Below are 16,783 nucleotides of genomic sequence, written 5' to 3'. Positions count from 1 at the left end.
TAGTTCATAAAAATTAAATGAAATAATTAGTTCCAACATACAACTTAAAATCTAGAAAAAGATATCCTTTTACATGTTCCCCAAAGTTTATATAAGAAAACCGTGTGATGAGTAAATATTGTAGCATGCTTTATTTTATGAAGTTAGGCTGCTAACATCGTGTGTTTTTTACTTTTGATCATTTTCTAATGACTCCTTATTATGTCGTAATTAGGGAAAATAACTTTCAATCAGTTGTACATCAAAGGACTGTGAAAAACTTTCGGCAAGAAGTTATAAATTGTTAAACAAACAAATAATTAGTTGCCTTTGTCCACGCTTGCAATCGAAGTTTTAAATAAACATTTTAACCCAGAATGACCAAGCAAGGATTTTAACAATTCAAAACGTTTTCTATGAAATTCTATCTTTTATTTTTTATTATTCATACAGATATCCACAAATTTACGTATCTGAAACATTTTTTATATTTTTTGAAACAGCGATCCAAGAATTTACATATCCCGCGAAATGTCTTTTTTTCTCTATCCACGAAAATAAATGAATTCACAGAATATATATATGAGTCCCCTAAAGTAAAGTAGTGCTTTAATGCATTCTTTTACTTTAAAAGACCCACAACCTCTATGTATAGCAATTATACTCATTTTTATACGCCCGTTTACGGGACGTATTATGGTATGCCGTTGTCTGTCCGTCGTCAACATGTCGGACATTAACTCAAAAACGCTTTAACCAATTTGCATAAAACTTTGGTGAATTGTTTATATCTATTGACGTGAGCTCCCTTTCGTTTTTTATAAATTTTAGATTTTACGTTTCCGAGTTATGGGGTTTTATTCATTAAAAAAAGGGGGATTTTCCAGTTTTCAGACAATAACTCAAAAATGCTTTCAGCAATTCTTATGAAACTTTGGTGAATTGATGATATCTATTGATGTAAGCTCCCTTTAGAATTTTATAAATTTTATTTGTTTATAGTCTGACAACAGATTTACTAAGTATTGCACAACAGCATAGTGTATTGCACAACAGCAAGAAATCTTTAATTGAATATAAATTCAATTCATTTAACCAATTTCAAGTTCTTTGACTACATTTATTCAGAAACCTATAATATGTCAAATATTTAATTACAATCCAAATTCAGACCTGTATCAAGCTTGAATATTGTGTCCATTTTTGCCCCAACTGTTCAGGGTTGGACCTCTGCGGGCATATCCAGCTGTGCTCAGCGAAGCAGTTTATTTTAACAATGTGTAAAGTCCCCTAAAGTAAAAGAAAGGCCTTGATTTTATCTTTGTCCTACATTACCTTACATGGCATGACTTTGCCCATTATAACTGTTTTGCATTGTGAATAAATGGGTTGAATTAATTAATTTTTTTTTTAAATCATTGATCTCCAGCAAAAAAGTTGAGAATGTCAAAATAACCTTCTGTTCATATTTATCAAAATTGTCAGACAAAACTCAATTTGGAGCTATTGCACTTAAAATACATCTTTAAGCAATCTTTGCATGTTTGCCTACTATCTTGAAACATATAATAGACAAAGAGAAACTTTAAACAGCAAAAATGATCAGAAAGACAAGATTTACAAATTTATATAAGTCTTGAATATTGTCCTTCAGTGACAATTTTTACTTATTTTATTGTATGTTTTTGGCTTTTATCTTGAACTATAAAAGATAAAGAGAAATTGTAAATAACAAAAATAATCTGCATGACAAGATCTACAAATACATCACCATGGCTAAAATTTCCAGTCGACTCCTTATAAGAGTTGTAGCCCTTAGAAGATTTTTATTCATTTTGTGCTATTTACATAAACTATAGTAGATAGAGAGAACCTATTAACATGATTAATAACAAAAATGATGAGCACTAAATCTGCAAATGAGTCAATATGGCATGAATCATCAATCCACCCCTATAGGAGAAATTGTCCAAAGATTTTTTCCCATTTTTGCAGAAGCTACACAAAATTTAGGTCTTGTTCATCTGAATTTCCAACTTTTTGGAAATTTTTTATTTTATATGGCTTGGAAATTTGTTTCCAGGCATGTTTCCAAATGTTAGTTTTACCAGAAGTTTTCAAAATAATGCAGAGGCAAACTGTATACTTTGTATGCAGACTACGTATACAATTAATGTGTTGTTTGATAAAGTCACCAGAAACAATGAGACATTGTTGATAGTTGAGGTTCAATGTTCAGTGTCAAACATTTTCCTAGCGAAAGTTTGGTGATTCTCTCCAGGCACTCGGCCTTCCTTGTGAAATCTGGCCACCAAGATATAGCCAATAGGGCTAAAAGTGGCATTAATGACCTAAATTCAATAATTCAATTCAGTGTCAAACAGGAAGTGGGGATACACTGTTGATTTTGGCATGCCAAATAATTGCTTGATTCAATAAAAGATTTAGTTCTATTTTGAACATGCTCACTGAATTGAAACTTTGAACAGCAAAAAATAATCAGCAATAAAAGATCTACAAATATGTTTATTTGAATGAAATAGTCAATGGACTGTACCCATATTTTTCATTTTTGCTTATTATCTTGAAAACAATAATGGATTTACAGAAACTTGTTCCATCAAAACTGGTCAACAAGACAAGATTTTGGCCCAAACAGTTTCCATTCAACACCAATAGTATTCTTTTGGAGCCTCTAATTCATATCCTCATTCTGAAGGAAAGAATATACTGGTAGGCCTCTATGTGTAACTTTAAAATGTAATGCATCCTTGTAAAACATCTGTCACATTGTCTCATTAACTACTGTACAAACTGTAACATCTTAATACTTGGTTTATATATATGTAAGCTGTACAGTGGAGCATTTTTAAATTATACATGTATCATGCTTCCTGATTAATATTTCAAACATCAATCTAATTAAAATTAAATCTCCGCACTTGCTCCTCGTTGTTTATATGTCGCGCGTGGGAGATTTAACAACAGCCACTTGAGGGTCATGTCTAGGGTCAAATTTGCTGTAGCCAATCAGCGAAGGTGCTACAAAGTGTTAGGGTATTGGACTGGCATAGGAGTCTTAGTAGCGTCTAGAGGTCTTCCGAATGTATATAAACAAAAATGGCAGCCCCCATGCGAAAAACGTTTCGTAACATACAACTGTAATAATAGTTTGTATTATTGCCTTCCGTGGTTAAAATGGCATCAAGTGAAGTATGCACCCCAAGGAAAATATCAGTATGAACAAACATTTGTGTTTTATGCGGTTTTTCTTTCATCCAGATAGAAATCTCCTCAACGGGAGAACGTGTTGAAAAAAAAACTGTTCAAACTGAAACTTCAGCAGAACTCAGAGAGAATCGCAATAATTTCTAGTGTTGTTACTGGTTTTGAAGTAAACGCCGAAGTAGACAATGACAATGGCGTCTGTATTAAATGTTTTAGAAAAGTCCAACAGTCAATCAAATTAAAGAAAGATGCATTAAAAATTCAAGAAGAACTAAGTGACTAACTTCGGGTGTCTTACCACCTGACCAATCAGAAAGATTAATTGCTAATAGATTTGTTAATCTGCAAGGTGGAACAAACAATAATATAAGCTTAGATGAATACTTGAGAGATGTTGAACAAGGATACAAAAGTAACATGTTCAGGACATCAGACAAAGGAAAGTATCCTTCAACACTCTAAAGAGTATCCTCACCTAGTTAATTTTGCAAGCCATTTTGATAACATTACCAATTTAACAGGAAAGAAGGGGTTCCACCATATACGGTCATACCAAGCTGATGTTCAGAAAATTGCAAAAGACCTACTACAAGAAAATGTACTACATGTAACATATAAAACTTCAAGAATAATAACAATTAAGTGCAAGGAGCTAAAAAAAGACAAAAACCCATTTGACAGTGCATTTATAGGACTTCGTACATTGATTCATCGCCGTGCCATCAACCAACAGTCCCCTTCCATCGCCTTCAAATCCACAAATTTGAAAAATATTGCTTGGAATTAAATTATTGTGAATAAAATGTGCAGGTTTAATTTTCTCTTAAGTCATAACCTTAATTAGCTGGTACTTTTTTAGTAGTTTGTTGCTGATATTAAAGTGTCATAAGTCAATGAGACATCAACCCAACAAACAAAGTAATGAAATACTTTCAGTTTAGTTGCAGAATATCATGGTCATTTTGATTAGGCAGCATAACTACCTACAAAAACATGTTTATAAAAATGTGGCATGATTTCTAATGAGACAACTATTCAAAAGGGACCAACTTATTTTTCTGTATTAAAGTTCACAGTTCCACCTCTGACTTTGAGTAAAACCTATAGCAAGCTGTACAAAGACCCGAAATGACTTTATGAAAACATCAAGCACGTTTGTACAAAACAACAATGAGATAAAAACCAAACTTTTACAGATTTGTTCACAAGGCGACCAGCATGCAGATATTTACCCTATATGTACATGTAAAGAGCTGTTGATAAAACTTATACAAGGTGGTGTTGGTTAAATGTGCTTTCCTGAGTGATGAAGTTATTAGTGCACATTATTTGGTTCAATTTCTATCTTAGTCAAATTAAACACAGTAACTTAATATAATAAAATGCTCTGCTGGGCCCAGCTTGATACGACTGCAGAGGTCGAACCCTGAACAGTTGGGGCAAGTATGGACACAACAGTCAAGCTTGATACAGCACTGAATTTGGATTGTGATTAAATATTTGACACAGCATAGGTTTCTGACACAGAATAAATGTGGTCTAAGAACTTATAAATTTTTAATTTACCTATTCAAACACAAGTTATTGACTGGAAACTAGAAAAATGCTTGTTTTTGGCCCCTTTTTGGTTCAAAATTCCTAAACATTTAGGGAAATTATCCCCAAACTCAAACCTAGCTTTCCCTTTGTGATATGGAACCTTGTAGTACAATTTCAGAAAGATCCATACACTTACCCACAAGTTATTGTCATGAAACTAGAAAAATACTTGTTTTTTTGGCCCTTAATTACTAAAATTTTGAGGCAATTACCCCCAAAATCAATCCCAGCCTTCCCTTTGTGATATGGAACCTTGTGGTACAATGTCAGAGAGATCCATACATTAACACACAAGTAATGTCTGGAAGTTACAAAAATGCTTATTTTTGGCCCCTAATTCCTGAACTGTTGGTACCATAACCCCCAAAATCAATCCCCACCTTACTTTTGTGGTATTGAACCTTATGGTAAAATTTCATGGAGATCCATTTACTTAAACTAAAGTAAGAGTGCGAAAACCAATGTGTCTTCGGACGACGACGCCAACGTCATACCAATATACAACCGCAAAATTATTTTGTGGTCGTATAAAAAAGAAGATGTGGTATTAAGTCTATATTTGACTGTTTTCTTGATGAACACATTGGTCTTGAACAAAGTTGTAAGTAAGATATAGTCCCACTTCGTGTTATTGTCTTGAATATGCATGAAATATTTGCCACTGAAACCCAAGTGAAGAAATCAATAATCAATCAACCTATCAATGTTCATTTTGAGCAAAAATAATCATCCTCTATATGTATACTGTTGGTTACACCAAGTTAAATACAATGAGTTTGCTATATAGAACAAATATAACATCATCAAGAACAATGAACAAAAAGGTCAAAGTCATACATGTCATATGAACCATGCCAAAACTTAGCACAAAAGGACATACATCAATAGCAATAATTCTATACACCAAAGATAGTTGACTTGTTGATCAATAAACCATGAAAAGTCAAGGTCAGAAACCAACCAGAGTGATTTTTATAGTTCGTTCCTGTGTTGTACTGTTACACCACTGTCCCAGGTTAGGATCCTGCTAACATGTTTAACCCCGCCACATTCTGTATGTATGCGCCTGTCCTAAATCAGGAGCCTTAGGTAATTCAGTGGTTGTCGTTTGTTTATGTGTTACATATTTGTTTTTCGTTCATTTTTTGTACATAAATTAGGCCGTTAGTTTTCTTGTTTGAATTGTTTTACATTTGTCATTTCAGGGCCTTTTATAGCTGACTATGCGGTATCAGCTTTGCTCATTGTTGAAGGCTGTACAGTGACCTATAGTTGTTACTTTCTGTGTCATTTGGTCCCTTGTGGAGAGTTGTCTAATCATGCTCAATGGCTATCATTCCACATCTTCTTTTTTATATAACATGTACATCTTACAATAATTCCACACCAAATATATTTTTCTGTTTGTTTATCATGTTTATAGTAATCGAGATACAGACTTGACCCCGAATATATGCTTGTTTCATGAAATGAGGTCAAGATTAGGCGAATCTACAACCATATCTGACAGACATGGCAGACATGGTTTTCTCTTTTGAATTTTTTCATATTTTTCTGGTCGGGGCCTTTTGTAGCTGACTAAAGGCATGGGTTTTTCTCGTTGTACTACAATTGCTTATATCAAGTTATTGAAAAGTCTGGAGGGTAGTTGTCTGATTGGCAATCATACCGCATCTCTTTATTTTTAAGATGAAAACAAGTAAATATCTTATGATGTGTGTCAATCAGTTACTGTCTCATTTGTTTTTATACGCTACATCTCTTTTTAGTCACATTGACAGCTGCAGGCATGACATGAACCCAGATCTAGAGTGGCAATACAGCATTTGTAAGGGGGTTAAAAGTCAAAAAAATTTGAAGAGTCTAAAGTTGAATAAGTTACAGAAACCAGATACTGCAAAATTAAATAAATAAATATCAACTGTTTTAATCATCTTGTATTTCTAATAAAGCCATATCAAGATCTTCGAAGTATTCATAGGCCGACAAATTGTAGTCTTCAGTATCGCTATCTGAAACAGCAGAATCTTCTTGCTCCTCGAGCTCCTCAACAACTTGTTCTGACAGAAATAACTTCTCAAGAGGTAACATATCACAGGATTCACAATTACAAGACTTAGTACACAAGTCACAGCATGAATGTTTCCTGCTTTCTTTCTTCATCAAATCATCCAAGTCTGAATTTCTGAGGAAATTACACATCAGATCCTTTCTCCTACAATCTTTAGCTTTAAGAATTGCCTTAACTTCCGGTTTCAACTTCTGCAAGTGGTATCCATTGTATAGGATAATGGCAACTGATGGATTTCCATCCCTCCCCACTCGCCCTATTTCTTGCAGCAAATCTACCAGATTATTTGGAGGTCCAAATAATACCACTCCACTACACTTTTTTACATCTAAACCCATTCCCAGGGCACTGGTTGACAAAATAAATCTCAAAACACTACTTTCCTCCTTCAATGCATTAATTATGATGTTTTTGTTAACATCTGGAGTTTCAGAATGGAACATCTCAATATACTTGGCACAATGTGGCAATTCTGTTACAATGTATTTATAAAGTTTGGAAGTGTCATTTATCGATGAACAATACAAAAGTGTACGTGGGAAATCCTGACTTTTTTTCCTCTAATGCATCTACTAACCATGTCATTCCCATTTCAATTTAATTTTTTAATTTTGGAAGATACATGTACTAGTTTAATATTAGACTTGTTTGGTGATAAATTAATTTCTGTTGTGTCCTCCGCTAGCTGCAATATTTTCATGACTTTTTTCCTAAAGCTTACAGTGCAAGTTGCACTTAAAGCCAATACTGTAGCATCGGAAAAGAGGGATCTTAGTTCACCTACATTTGAAAACCATTTTCGAAAAGCCTTTTTTCTGTCTCCTTCATATTGGCCCCTGAAAGAAAAATAGAAATAAGTACTTCTATAAAAACTTTTATAAAAGGTAAATATCAGCACCTCTTGCCTAGATTGTTTTAAAATTCTTATGGCAAAACAAAATTAAATACATGTATGTGCTTGTCCATATTGTTATGTAACAGCCTATCATTCAGTGGTTGTTGTTGGTTGCTGTCTATCACATTTGTTTAAGGTTTTATTTTTCATACATTCTTATAATTACATTGTAATGGTTCGTCATTTTGCAAGTAGTGGTCTTAAAAGAGCTTACTTTTTAGTATTAGGTTATCTCATTCTTGAAAGCTATACAGTTCTGTACCAGTGGTCTTAATTTTTTACTTCTATATTTTTGAAAATCTAAATTCATAAAAATGGGAAGGGAGTACACATCAATATATAGAAACAATTCATCAAAGTTTCATGCAAATTAGTTGAATAGTTTTTGAGTTACTGTCTGACAGGTTGACGATTGACAGACAGTCACAGGTTAGGGGAGGGTTGGGATCCCGCTTACATGTTTAATTAACCCTGCCACATTCTGTATAGTGCCTGTCCCAAGTCAGGAGCCTGTAATTCAGTAGTTGTCATTTGTTTATGTGTTACATACATTTGTATTTGTTTTTCGTTCATTTTTTATGCATAAATTAGGCCTTTTGTTTTCTCGTTTGAATTGTTTTACATTGTCATTTCGGGGCCTTTGATAGCTGACTATGCGGTATGGGCTTTGCTCATTGTTGAAGGCCGTACGGTGACCTATAGTTGTTTATTTCTGTGTCATTTGGTCACTTGTGGAGAATTGTCTCATTGGCAATCCTACAACTATTCTTTTTTATATAGACAACGGTATACCATAATACGTCCTGTAAATGTGCGAATAGAAATGAACATGGGGAATAAACATTGTATCCACTTACCAAATTGCTATTGTGTGAAACTCATCAATTACAACCAACTTAATGTTCAACTTCTTTAAACAAGTTCTCCAATAGGGATCACCAACCAATGTTCCTGGAGATGCAAAAATGACATCTATCAACCCCTCTTTGATTTGATCATCACTCTGGGGAAGATGATCCTAAAATGCAAAAAAAAAATGTAGGTGGGCAGTCTCCAAAAAGACATATTTCTATGATAACTTCTATAATTTAAATGTACACTGTACAAATACCCTTTCTCCATTTCACTGCGTTTGATTAAAGATTGAAATCCAATGAAATAATTCTTATTGTTGTAAAGTCCAATACAGAAATGAATATAGCTGAGATTTCAATGAATGCATGGCATATTTTCTCGATTTTGAGATGTTTCTGCCAATGTATCTGTTTGGCCATCCTACAAGGTCTTTTAGACTGCACTTTTTCATATTTTTTTTTTATTTTTTCATTGTTTAACACAAACATGACAAATAACAATCTAATTTAAAAATTAAGTTTCCTGCACGTTTCTGAGCCATGTAAAGCTGATTATGTTGTATGATTTTGCTCATTGTTGAAGGTCAGATGGTGACCTATAGTTGTAAACTTTGTCATTTGTTGTCTGGTGGAGAGTTGAGTTGGCAATTTTACTTCAAGTCTTGTACATGTACGACATCTTCTTATTCTTATATGCATGTATATTTGTTTTGAGATAGATTATTAGTACATTGTACATGTACATTTGTAATTAACAACATTTCCCTTGGACTCTGGTGCTTCTTTAATACAACATGTAGTATATATCTTTATACAAAGTATGAAGAACTACAATGTAGCATTATGGCCAAAACGACTATAAAATACTGGCAATATGACCGATACAATCTGTTCTCGGTGAAATGAGACAAATTTATGTGCTACCATGGCTATGTTCACTTGCTACTGCAGTTTTTTTTAACTTTGCTCATGTATATCTAAGTTTCATATTACTGCTTTGTTACTGTTAGTCATGTGTATGTGTTGATATACTGAAGTTTAAATGTATGTTCCTGCAAATAAATTTTATTTTATTTGATAAGGCATACATGTACATCTTTGCCTGGTCAGATGCAGATCCAGGACTATGGAAAAGGGGGCCCTGCATCTAGACACCATAAGGTGTGGGAATAACGTCTTAATACATTTTTGTAAGATAGAGGCATTGCATTAATTATATAAGTAGCTCCAACAGCATAGGCGGATCCAGGGGGGCCTGGGCCCCCCTTTTGTGGGAAAAATTTAGTTGATTATATAGGGAATCACTGAAGCATGACTGGAGCGGGCCCCCTCTTAGGTCAGTCAGTGGGCCCCCCTTACAAAAAGTTCTGGATCCGCCACTGTACAGGGGGATAACATGTCACCCCCTAACTGATTTCTCATGTGTTATAAACATCTTTATTATACAACACTGCCAACATAATAATTATAATATAAATTAGGTGTTTAATGGCATTAAATACTATAGTATAGACTATTCCATTTATTGAAGCCTTACTACCACTGCATGCTTAAAGTTATACTAACCTTTGTATGCAGCAGAAATATGTTTTCTATATTTATTAGTGTTTAACCATTTTTAAGGACATTGCCAAAAGTTTGGCAAAAATTTATCTGGTCCAGCACTCTTTGTTTTTTTTTTTAATTTAATTATCAAATTAGGAGCAAAAATCTGTAGACGTCCAGTAAAAGCACATTTGATTGATGGATTGCCCAATAAAAATTGTCATCTAGCTACACTAGAAATCAAGAAAAGATTTATCTAAATTTGCAGACTAATTTGTTAAAAGTATATGATTTCCAATGAGACAACTTTCCATCAAAGACCAGATTACAAGGATGTTAACAACTACAGGTCATCATAAAGCCTTTAACAATGAGCAGAGTTCATACTGTAACATATGAGAGGCCCAGGGATAAAAAAAATGAAAACTTTTTGGAAAGAAAAAATTTTTGGGCCTGATTGAAGCAAAAACTTTGCATGTTCACCCCTAACCTTTAACAGCACAACATAAGAACAAAGAGGTAAAAATCTGTTGAATAGGTCTTGACTCATCAGATCGGTACTAAGCACAAAAACAACAAAGATGTCTGTATTTATAATATACTGTTTGTTAAACTTGTGATTTATTAGCTTGTCTTCATAGTAAATCAACATTTAAATACAAATAAAATGTAAATAAGCCATTAAATATTCTTTTTTTATTGTTCAACTTTTGTATATGATTGAACAAATATGTAAGGTGAAAATAAATGTATAGTAAAAGTTAAAATAAATAAGAAATATTTGTAATTGTAGCAATAAGATCATGTAGTTTTATGAACCATGCTGACTGAGCAATAAAATACATTGTGCACACCGTGACACGTGCATCCTGCATTATGTTTTATCGTCCTGTTCCTCATACTTAAATCTCTAATATCAATTTAGGAAAAAAGCTGAGTTGGTATTTTGTTATAAAGAAGTATTTTAAGGTAGACTATTGTTATTTGATATGGTGTTGAATCAATTTAAAACAGATTATACGGCATCACTACTCTGTCATTCAATCACTTGGGAAGTTTGACATGCTCATGAAGATTGAATTATGTTAGATCATATGGAGCGCTCTTTTAAATAATGCATATATATATATCTTTTCAAAAAGAATGTTAAACCTAATTCTCTATTCATGTTGCAAGGATAGGAAGTAATTAAAATGTCTCTCATCACTTTTATTTTTAAAAGTTGGTGATAGCCATCTAGTATACATACAGTAATATAGCTGTCCATTAGAATACTGTTTTTGATTTTGCAGCAAATATTTGAAATAAAGAAGATGTTTTATGATTGCTGATAGGAAAACTCTCCATCAGATCCCAATTGATGTAGAAGTAAGCAACTACAGCTCACCGTATGGCCTTCAACAAGGAGCAAAACCCATACTGTATAGCAAGCAATTAAAGGCTCCGAAATGACAAATGTAAAACAATTCAAATGAGAAAACAAACAAATTGATTCATGTACAAAACAATAAACCAAAAACCAAATATAATATACAGTAACAATTGACAAACACTGAATTACAAGCTCCTGACTTGGGACAGGTACACATAGAATGTGGCAATGTTAAACAAGTTTGCCAGTGCCCAACCCTCCCTATAACAGCACAACATAAAAACAAACTATAAAAATCAGTTGAAAAGGGACTTTTTAAAACTCATCAGATCAATGCAAACCACAACAAATCACTAAAGACACAACAAACAGATCTGAGAGTATACTTATACTTATATCTGTGTTAAATGTCTTTCTATTCAACTATTTTAGAGCCAGTCATGTTTATTTATTTTAGGACCAGTCATGTGACAACTGTAGTAATTTACACTTCTGTGTATTTATTTCAGACCAGTCATGTGACAACTGTAATAATTTACACTTCTGTGTATTTATTTAGGACCAGTCATGTGACAACTGTAATAAGTTATACTTGTGTGTATTTATATAGGACCAGTCATGTGATAACTGTAATAAGTTACACTTCTGTGTATTTATTTAGGACCAGTCATGTGACAACTGTAATAATTTACACTTCTGTGTATTTATTTAGGACCAGTCATGTGACAACTGTAATAAGTTATACTTGTGTGTATTTATTTAGGACCAGTCATGTGATAACTGTAATAAGTTACACTTCTGTGTATTTATTTAGGACCAGTCATGTGACAACTGTAATAAGTTACACTTCTGTTGATTTATTTAGGACCAGTCATGTGACAACTGTAATAAGTTACACTTCTGTTTATTTATTTAGGACCAGTCATGTGACAACTGTAATAAGTTACACTTCTGTTTATTTATTTAAGGACCAGTCATGTGATAACTGTAATAAGTTACACTTCTGTTTATTTATTTTAGGGCCAGTCATGTGACAGCTGTAATACCAAGTTGCACTTCCACTGTGCAACCAGATTCTTCCAAAACAAAGAGAACCCACGATGTCCAAATAAAGAATGTGGTGTTAATTGGGCACATGAAATACCTAACAGATCTACAGGTAAAAGATTTTTAAATTCTTGCATCAATTGATTCACTTCCAAAATACCAAACAAAGCAAAAGTTAAAACAAATTAATTCCTCCTTATTAATTAACATTGATTTGTGTGACAGTAGAAATAACATTTGCGTAATGAGATCTCATCATTTTGCATAAATGTATAGTTGTTTTATAATTTATTTTATACTGTTTTAATTAATAAATATGATATTTTTTCTTTTATTGATTGACCTATTCAATTGATTAAAATTTAAATAGTTTTAGCAAGATAGCAATACATGAAAAATAACCCTAAGATTTATATATTTATTACATATTGAATTAAAAATCAATAATGTGATCACAGCACAAAATTAAAGAAAATAATATTAGATTCTTGAAAATATATTCAACAAAATCACTTTTAAACACAAACAGGAGAATTTTACCTAGTTACCATATTAATGGAAGTTGGGTATATCTAGGTTTTGAAAAACTTTACGTTTGAACAATACTGTGCACTTAAGTTCTAAATAGTGACATTAACTAATGTTAACATTTTAAAATCTGCTTACAAATGTCAAAGATATCTGAATTAATCAGGGAAATATGTTTATTTCAGATGTGGAAATGCCGTCAACACAACAAGAGAGTCGGAAGAGAAAAACCCGAACTTGATGTTTTATGTTTTACTGATTTCAATTACTAGTCAGATTGTTTTTAGATTTGATAAATGTGAAGTTGTTCTGTATATAATGGATTGTATATTAAGGTAGATTGGGGGTCTTTTTCTGAGCATCCCTTCTGATCATGTTGCAAAAATTCATTTTGGTTTAAAAATATTTTACCAAGTTTCATATAATATACAACAAAAACATCTAAAAGTTTAAGAACTTTTTTTCTAAAAACTTAAAGATTAAACTATAAAGAAATTAAGTGTTGTCAAGTGGATTTCAAATATTTTAAAAAAAAAATGCTTTTAATATCTAGAGCAGATAATTATATTGAATAGACTATTTTCATATTACGGACTTTTGACTATGGATTATATAATTTGTCGACTGGTTACCTTGGACATCATGGTACTCGGTCAAGTAAGAGCAGCCAAAATAAGTAAAATCAAACATATAATCGGTGTAATTTGGGGGGAAAGTTTACTGTTTTCCGATGATTTTGTAGTGAAAAAAAATATTAACCAGGTAATTTTCCCCCAAAATTGTACCGATTGAAAGCTTGGTTTTACTTCTTTAGCTTGCTCTTACCTGACTTGGTACCATGATGTCCAAGGTAACCAGTCGACAAATTATATAATCCGGAGTCAAAAGTCGGTAATATGAAAATAGTCTATTTGATAGTAAAATTTGTGTTTTTGTCTCGCCTGCGACGAAAGTCGCAGAAAGTGAGACATAGGTATTATATCCAGCGGCGGCGGCGTAAACTATTTGTATAAAGCTTTATATTTCAGAAGGTAGAAGACCTGGATGCTTCATACTTTGTATGCAGATACCTTATGTTACGAACTTTCCGTCTGTCATATGTCCAATGTCCTTGACCTTATTTTCATGGTTCAGCGACTGCTTGAAAAAAAAGTTTAGTTTTTTTGTTATGTAAATTTCTCACTTATTATGAGTAATAGGATAACTATATTTGGTATATGGGTTCCTTGCAACGTCTACATGTCCATCAGACAGGGTTCACCTGACCTCAGCCTCATTTCATGGATCAGTGATCAAGGTTAAAGTTACGTGATTAGGTCCGTTTCTCAGATACTACAAGCAGTAGGTCAGCTATATGTGGTGTATGGAATGATTATAAGGGATACATGTCAGTCTGGCAGGTTTCATCTGACCTTGACCTCATTTTCACGGTTCATTGGTCAATGTTAAGTTTTTGTGTTTTGGTCTGTTTTTCTAATACTATAAGCCATTGGTCAACTATATTTGGTGTATGGAATGATTGTAAGGTGTACATGTCTGTCTGGCAGGTGTCATTTGTCCTTGACCTATTTTCATGGTTCATTGGTCAATGTTAAGTTTTTGTGTTTGGTCTGTTTTTCTAATACTTTAAGCAATAGGTCAACTATATTTGGTGTATGGAATGATTGTAAGGTGTACATGTCTGACTGGCAGGTGTCATTTGTCCTTGACCTCATTTTCATGGTTCATTGGTCAATGTTAAGTTTTTGTGTTTGGTCTGTTTTTCTCATACTTTAAGCAATAGGTCAACTATATTTGGTGTATGGAATGATTGTAAGGTGTACATGTCTGTCTGGCAGGTGTCATTTGTCCTTGACCTCATTTTCATGGTTCATTGGTCAATGTTAAGTTGCTCTTGTTTGGTCCTCTTCTCAGATACTATAAGTTATAGGTCAACTATATGTGGTGTATGGAATGATTGTAAGGTGTGCACGTCTGTCTGACAGGTTTCATCTGACCTTGAGCTTATTTTCATGGTTCATTGGTCAATGTTAAGTTTCTGTTGTTTGGTCTTCTTCTCAGATGCTATAAGTCATAGGTCAACTATATTTGGTGTATGGAATGTATTTTATTATTTAACTGCTGATTACTTACATTGAAATAGATTATTTTATAAAAATCTTCAAATAACATTAATAATGATAATAAATAATAAAAACTTTTAAGGGATCATTACTAAACCGTGATTAACAAAAACATTGGAAGGTGTGAAAATGTTAAAATAAGGTCACTCATGCATGAATGTTTAACATAGAATACAGTTCACTCCAGTCCCTTCATAAAGATTAATTGGCTGAATATGTACAGATTGAAGAACTTTTGAAATTTTGTTTGCACAACAGAATCACATTTACTGATTTTTGATACATATGAAATAAGATAAGTATTGAGATAAATAAAAAATATTTTATCATAGCAACATAAATAGATAATATGAAAATATGACTTTTTTACAATATTTTGATCAAAGATTGAAGATAATTTTAGTTTTTTTTTTTTTTTTTGGGGGGGGGGGGGTGGGGGGGTCTTTCAGGTTCATCTCAAGGAATTAACAAATATTTATCCAGTTTCTGCAATGCCTTAAAACTTTTCCTTGTGCACAGGTTTGTCTGTACTCAAGAGGAAATAAAAAAAAATGGCCATATTTGTCAATCCCTTCTGATGAACCTTAAATCTAGATGAAAAATTATTTCATAAGAAATTTCAAAGTTTGCTTTTAGTAGTCATTTGACTTAATGTTTCAAAAAAAAAATTTGTATAATGCGATTTTATTTACTCAAATGTTGCTATATTTGCCTGTGATTTATTAGCCAAAAGTGTATCCCATGTGATTTTATGATGCTGTTTTTTCTAAAAACATGTTACTCAACATGAATGTAAAAGCATTACAGACCTATATTTAAGCCTAAGGTCAAGGTAACTAAAAAAGACTAAAATTTGAACTTTATTTGGCATGTGCGTACCTTGCATGGTTCACATATCTGTCAGACATATTTCATTTGACCTTGACATCATTTAATGGATCAGTAAACAAGATTTAGTTTTCATGATAAAGTCCATATCTCAAATTCTATCACCAATAGGTCTTCTATATTTGGTGTATAGAATGATCGTAAGGTTCACATTTCCAACTGGCAGATAAGTGATAAGTTCATAAAATTTTCTGTATGGAATGAATGTTATGTGTATATGTCTGTCTGACAGGTGTCATCTTACCTTGACCTCATTTTATGGTTCATTGGTCAAAGTTCAGTTTCCTCAATGAGGTTTGTTTCTAAGATACTTTAGGCAATATATGTTAAATAAATTTGGTGTATGGAATGATTGTACGGCCTACATGTTTGTCTGATAGGGTTTATCTCACCTTGACTTCATGTTCATTCATCATTAAAATGTTAATTTAATGTAAAGCTTATATAAACTTATTTTTTTTACTTTCAACATAAATTCAATTATGAACACTAAAACAGGCGAGACATTTCAGTGTGTCCACTCTTGTTTTTTTATTTTTCAAGAAAATAAGGCCAATTCTATTGTTATAACCCATATAAAATAACTGTGATTTTGCTAATTTCAATTTATTTTAATGAAAAAACTAGTTATGTGACCCCCAGTTTTTAGCTCAC

General features: G+C 32.7%; 2 protein-coding genes and 1 long non-coding RNA gene across 4 annotated transcripts in view; 2 read left to right on the top strand and 1 right to left on the bottom strand.

Moving 5' to 3' along the window:
- LOC127734712 (non-structural maintenance of chromosomes element 1 homolog) overlaps window positions 1–13,689 on the top strand; it is a 61,895-nt gene extending 48,206 nt beyond the window's left edge. For both annotated transcript variants that reach the window (XM_052244735.1, XM_052244726.1), the window contains exons 7-8: window positions 12,564–12,702; window positions 13,304–13,689. In XM_052244735.1, coding sequence (XP_052100695.1) covers window positions 12,564–12,702; window positions 13,304–13,359 — 195 coding nt within the window. In that variant the 3' untranslated portion in view covers window positions 13,360–13,689. The remainder of the gene's footprint in view (window positions 1–12,563; window positions 12,703–13,303) is intronic.
- On the bottom strand, window positions 6,714–7,483 carry LOC127734732 (ATP-dependent helicase wrn-1-like). The gene has a single exon (XM_052244746.1). It carries the CDS (start codon window positions 7,318–7,320, stop codon window positions 6,733–6,735), a length of 588 nt encoding a protein of 195 aa, XP_052100706.1. The 5' UTR covers window positions 7,321–7,483; the 3' UTR covers window positions 6,714–6,732.
- A 1,521-nt stretch (window positions 13,690–15,210) lies between the features above and the next one.
- LOC127734751 (uncharacterized) lies at window positions 15,211–16,567 on the top strand. The gene is made up of 2 exons (XR_007997741.1): window positions 15,211–15,427; window positions 16,241–16,567. It is a non-coding gene; the product is annotated as an uncharacterized LOC127734751 (long non-coding RNA).
- Window positions 16,568–16,783: the final 216 nt, after the last annotated feature.

The sequence above is a fragment of the Mytilus californianus genome, unplaced genomic scaffold (assembly GCF_021869535.1).
Source record: "Mytilus californianus isolate M0D057914Y unplaced genomic scaffold, xbMytCali1.0.p SCAF_1, whole genome shotgun sequence".
NCBI lineage: Eukaryota > Metazoa > Mollusca > Bivalvia > Mytilida > Mytilidae > Mytilus > Mytilus californianus.
This window is presented reverse-complemented; position numbering and strand designations above follow the sequence as displayed.

Excerpts from the sequence above, each read along its gene's own strand:
- LOC127734732 (XM_052244746.1), bottom strand. The coding sequence starts at position 7,320 with ATGTTCCATTCTGAAACTCCAGATGTTAACAAAAACATCATAATTAAT.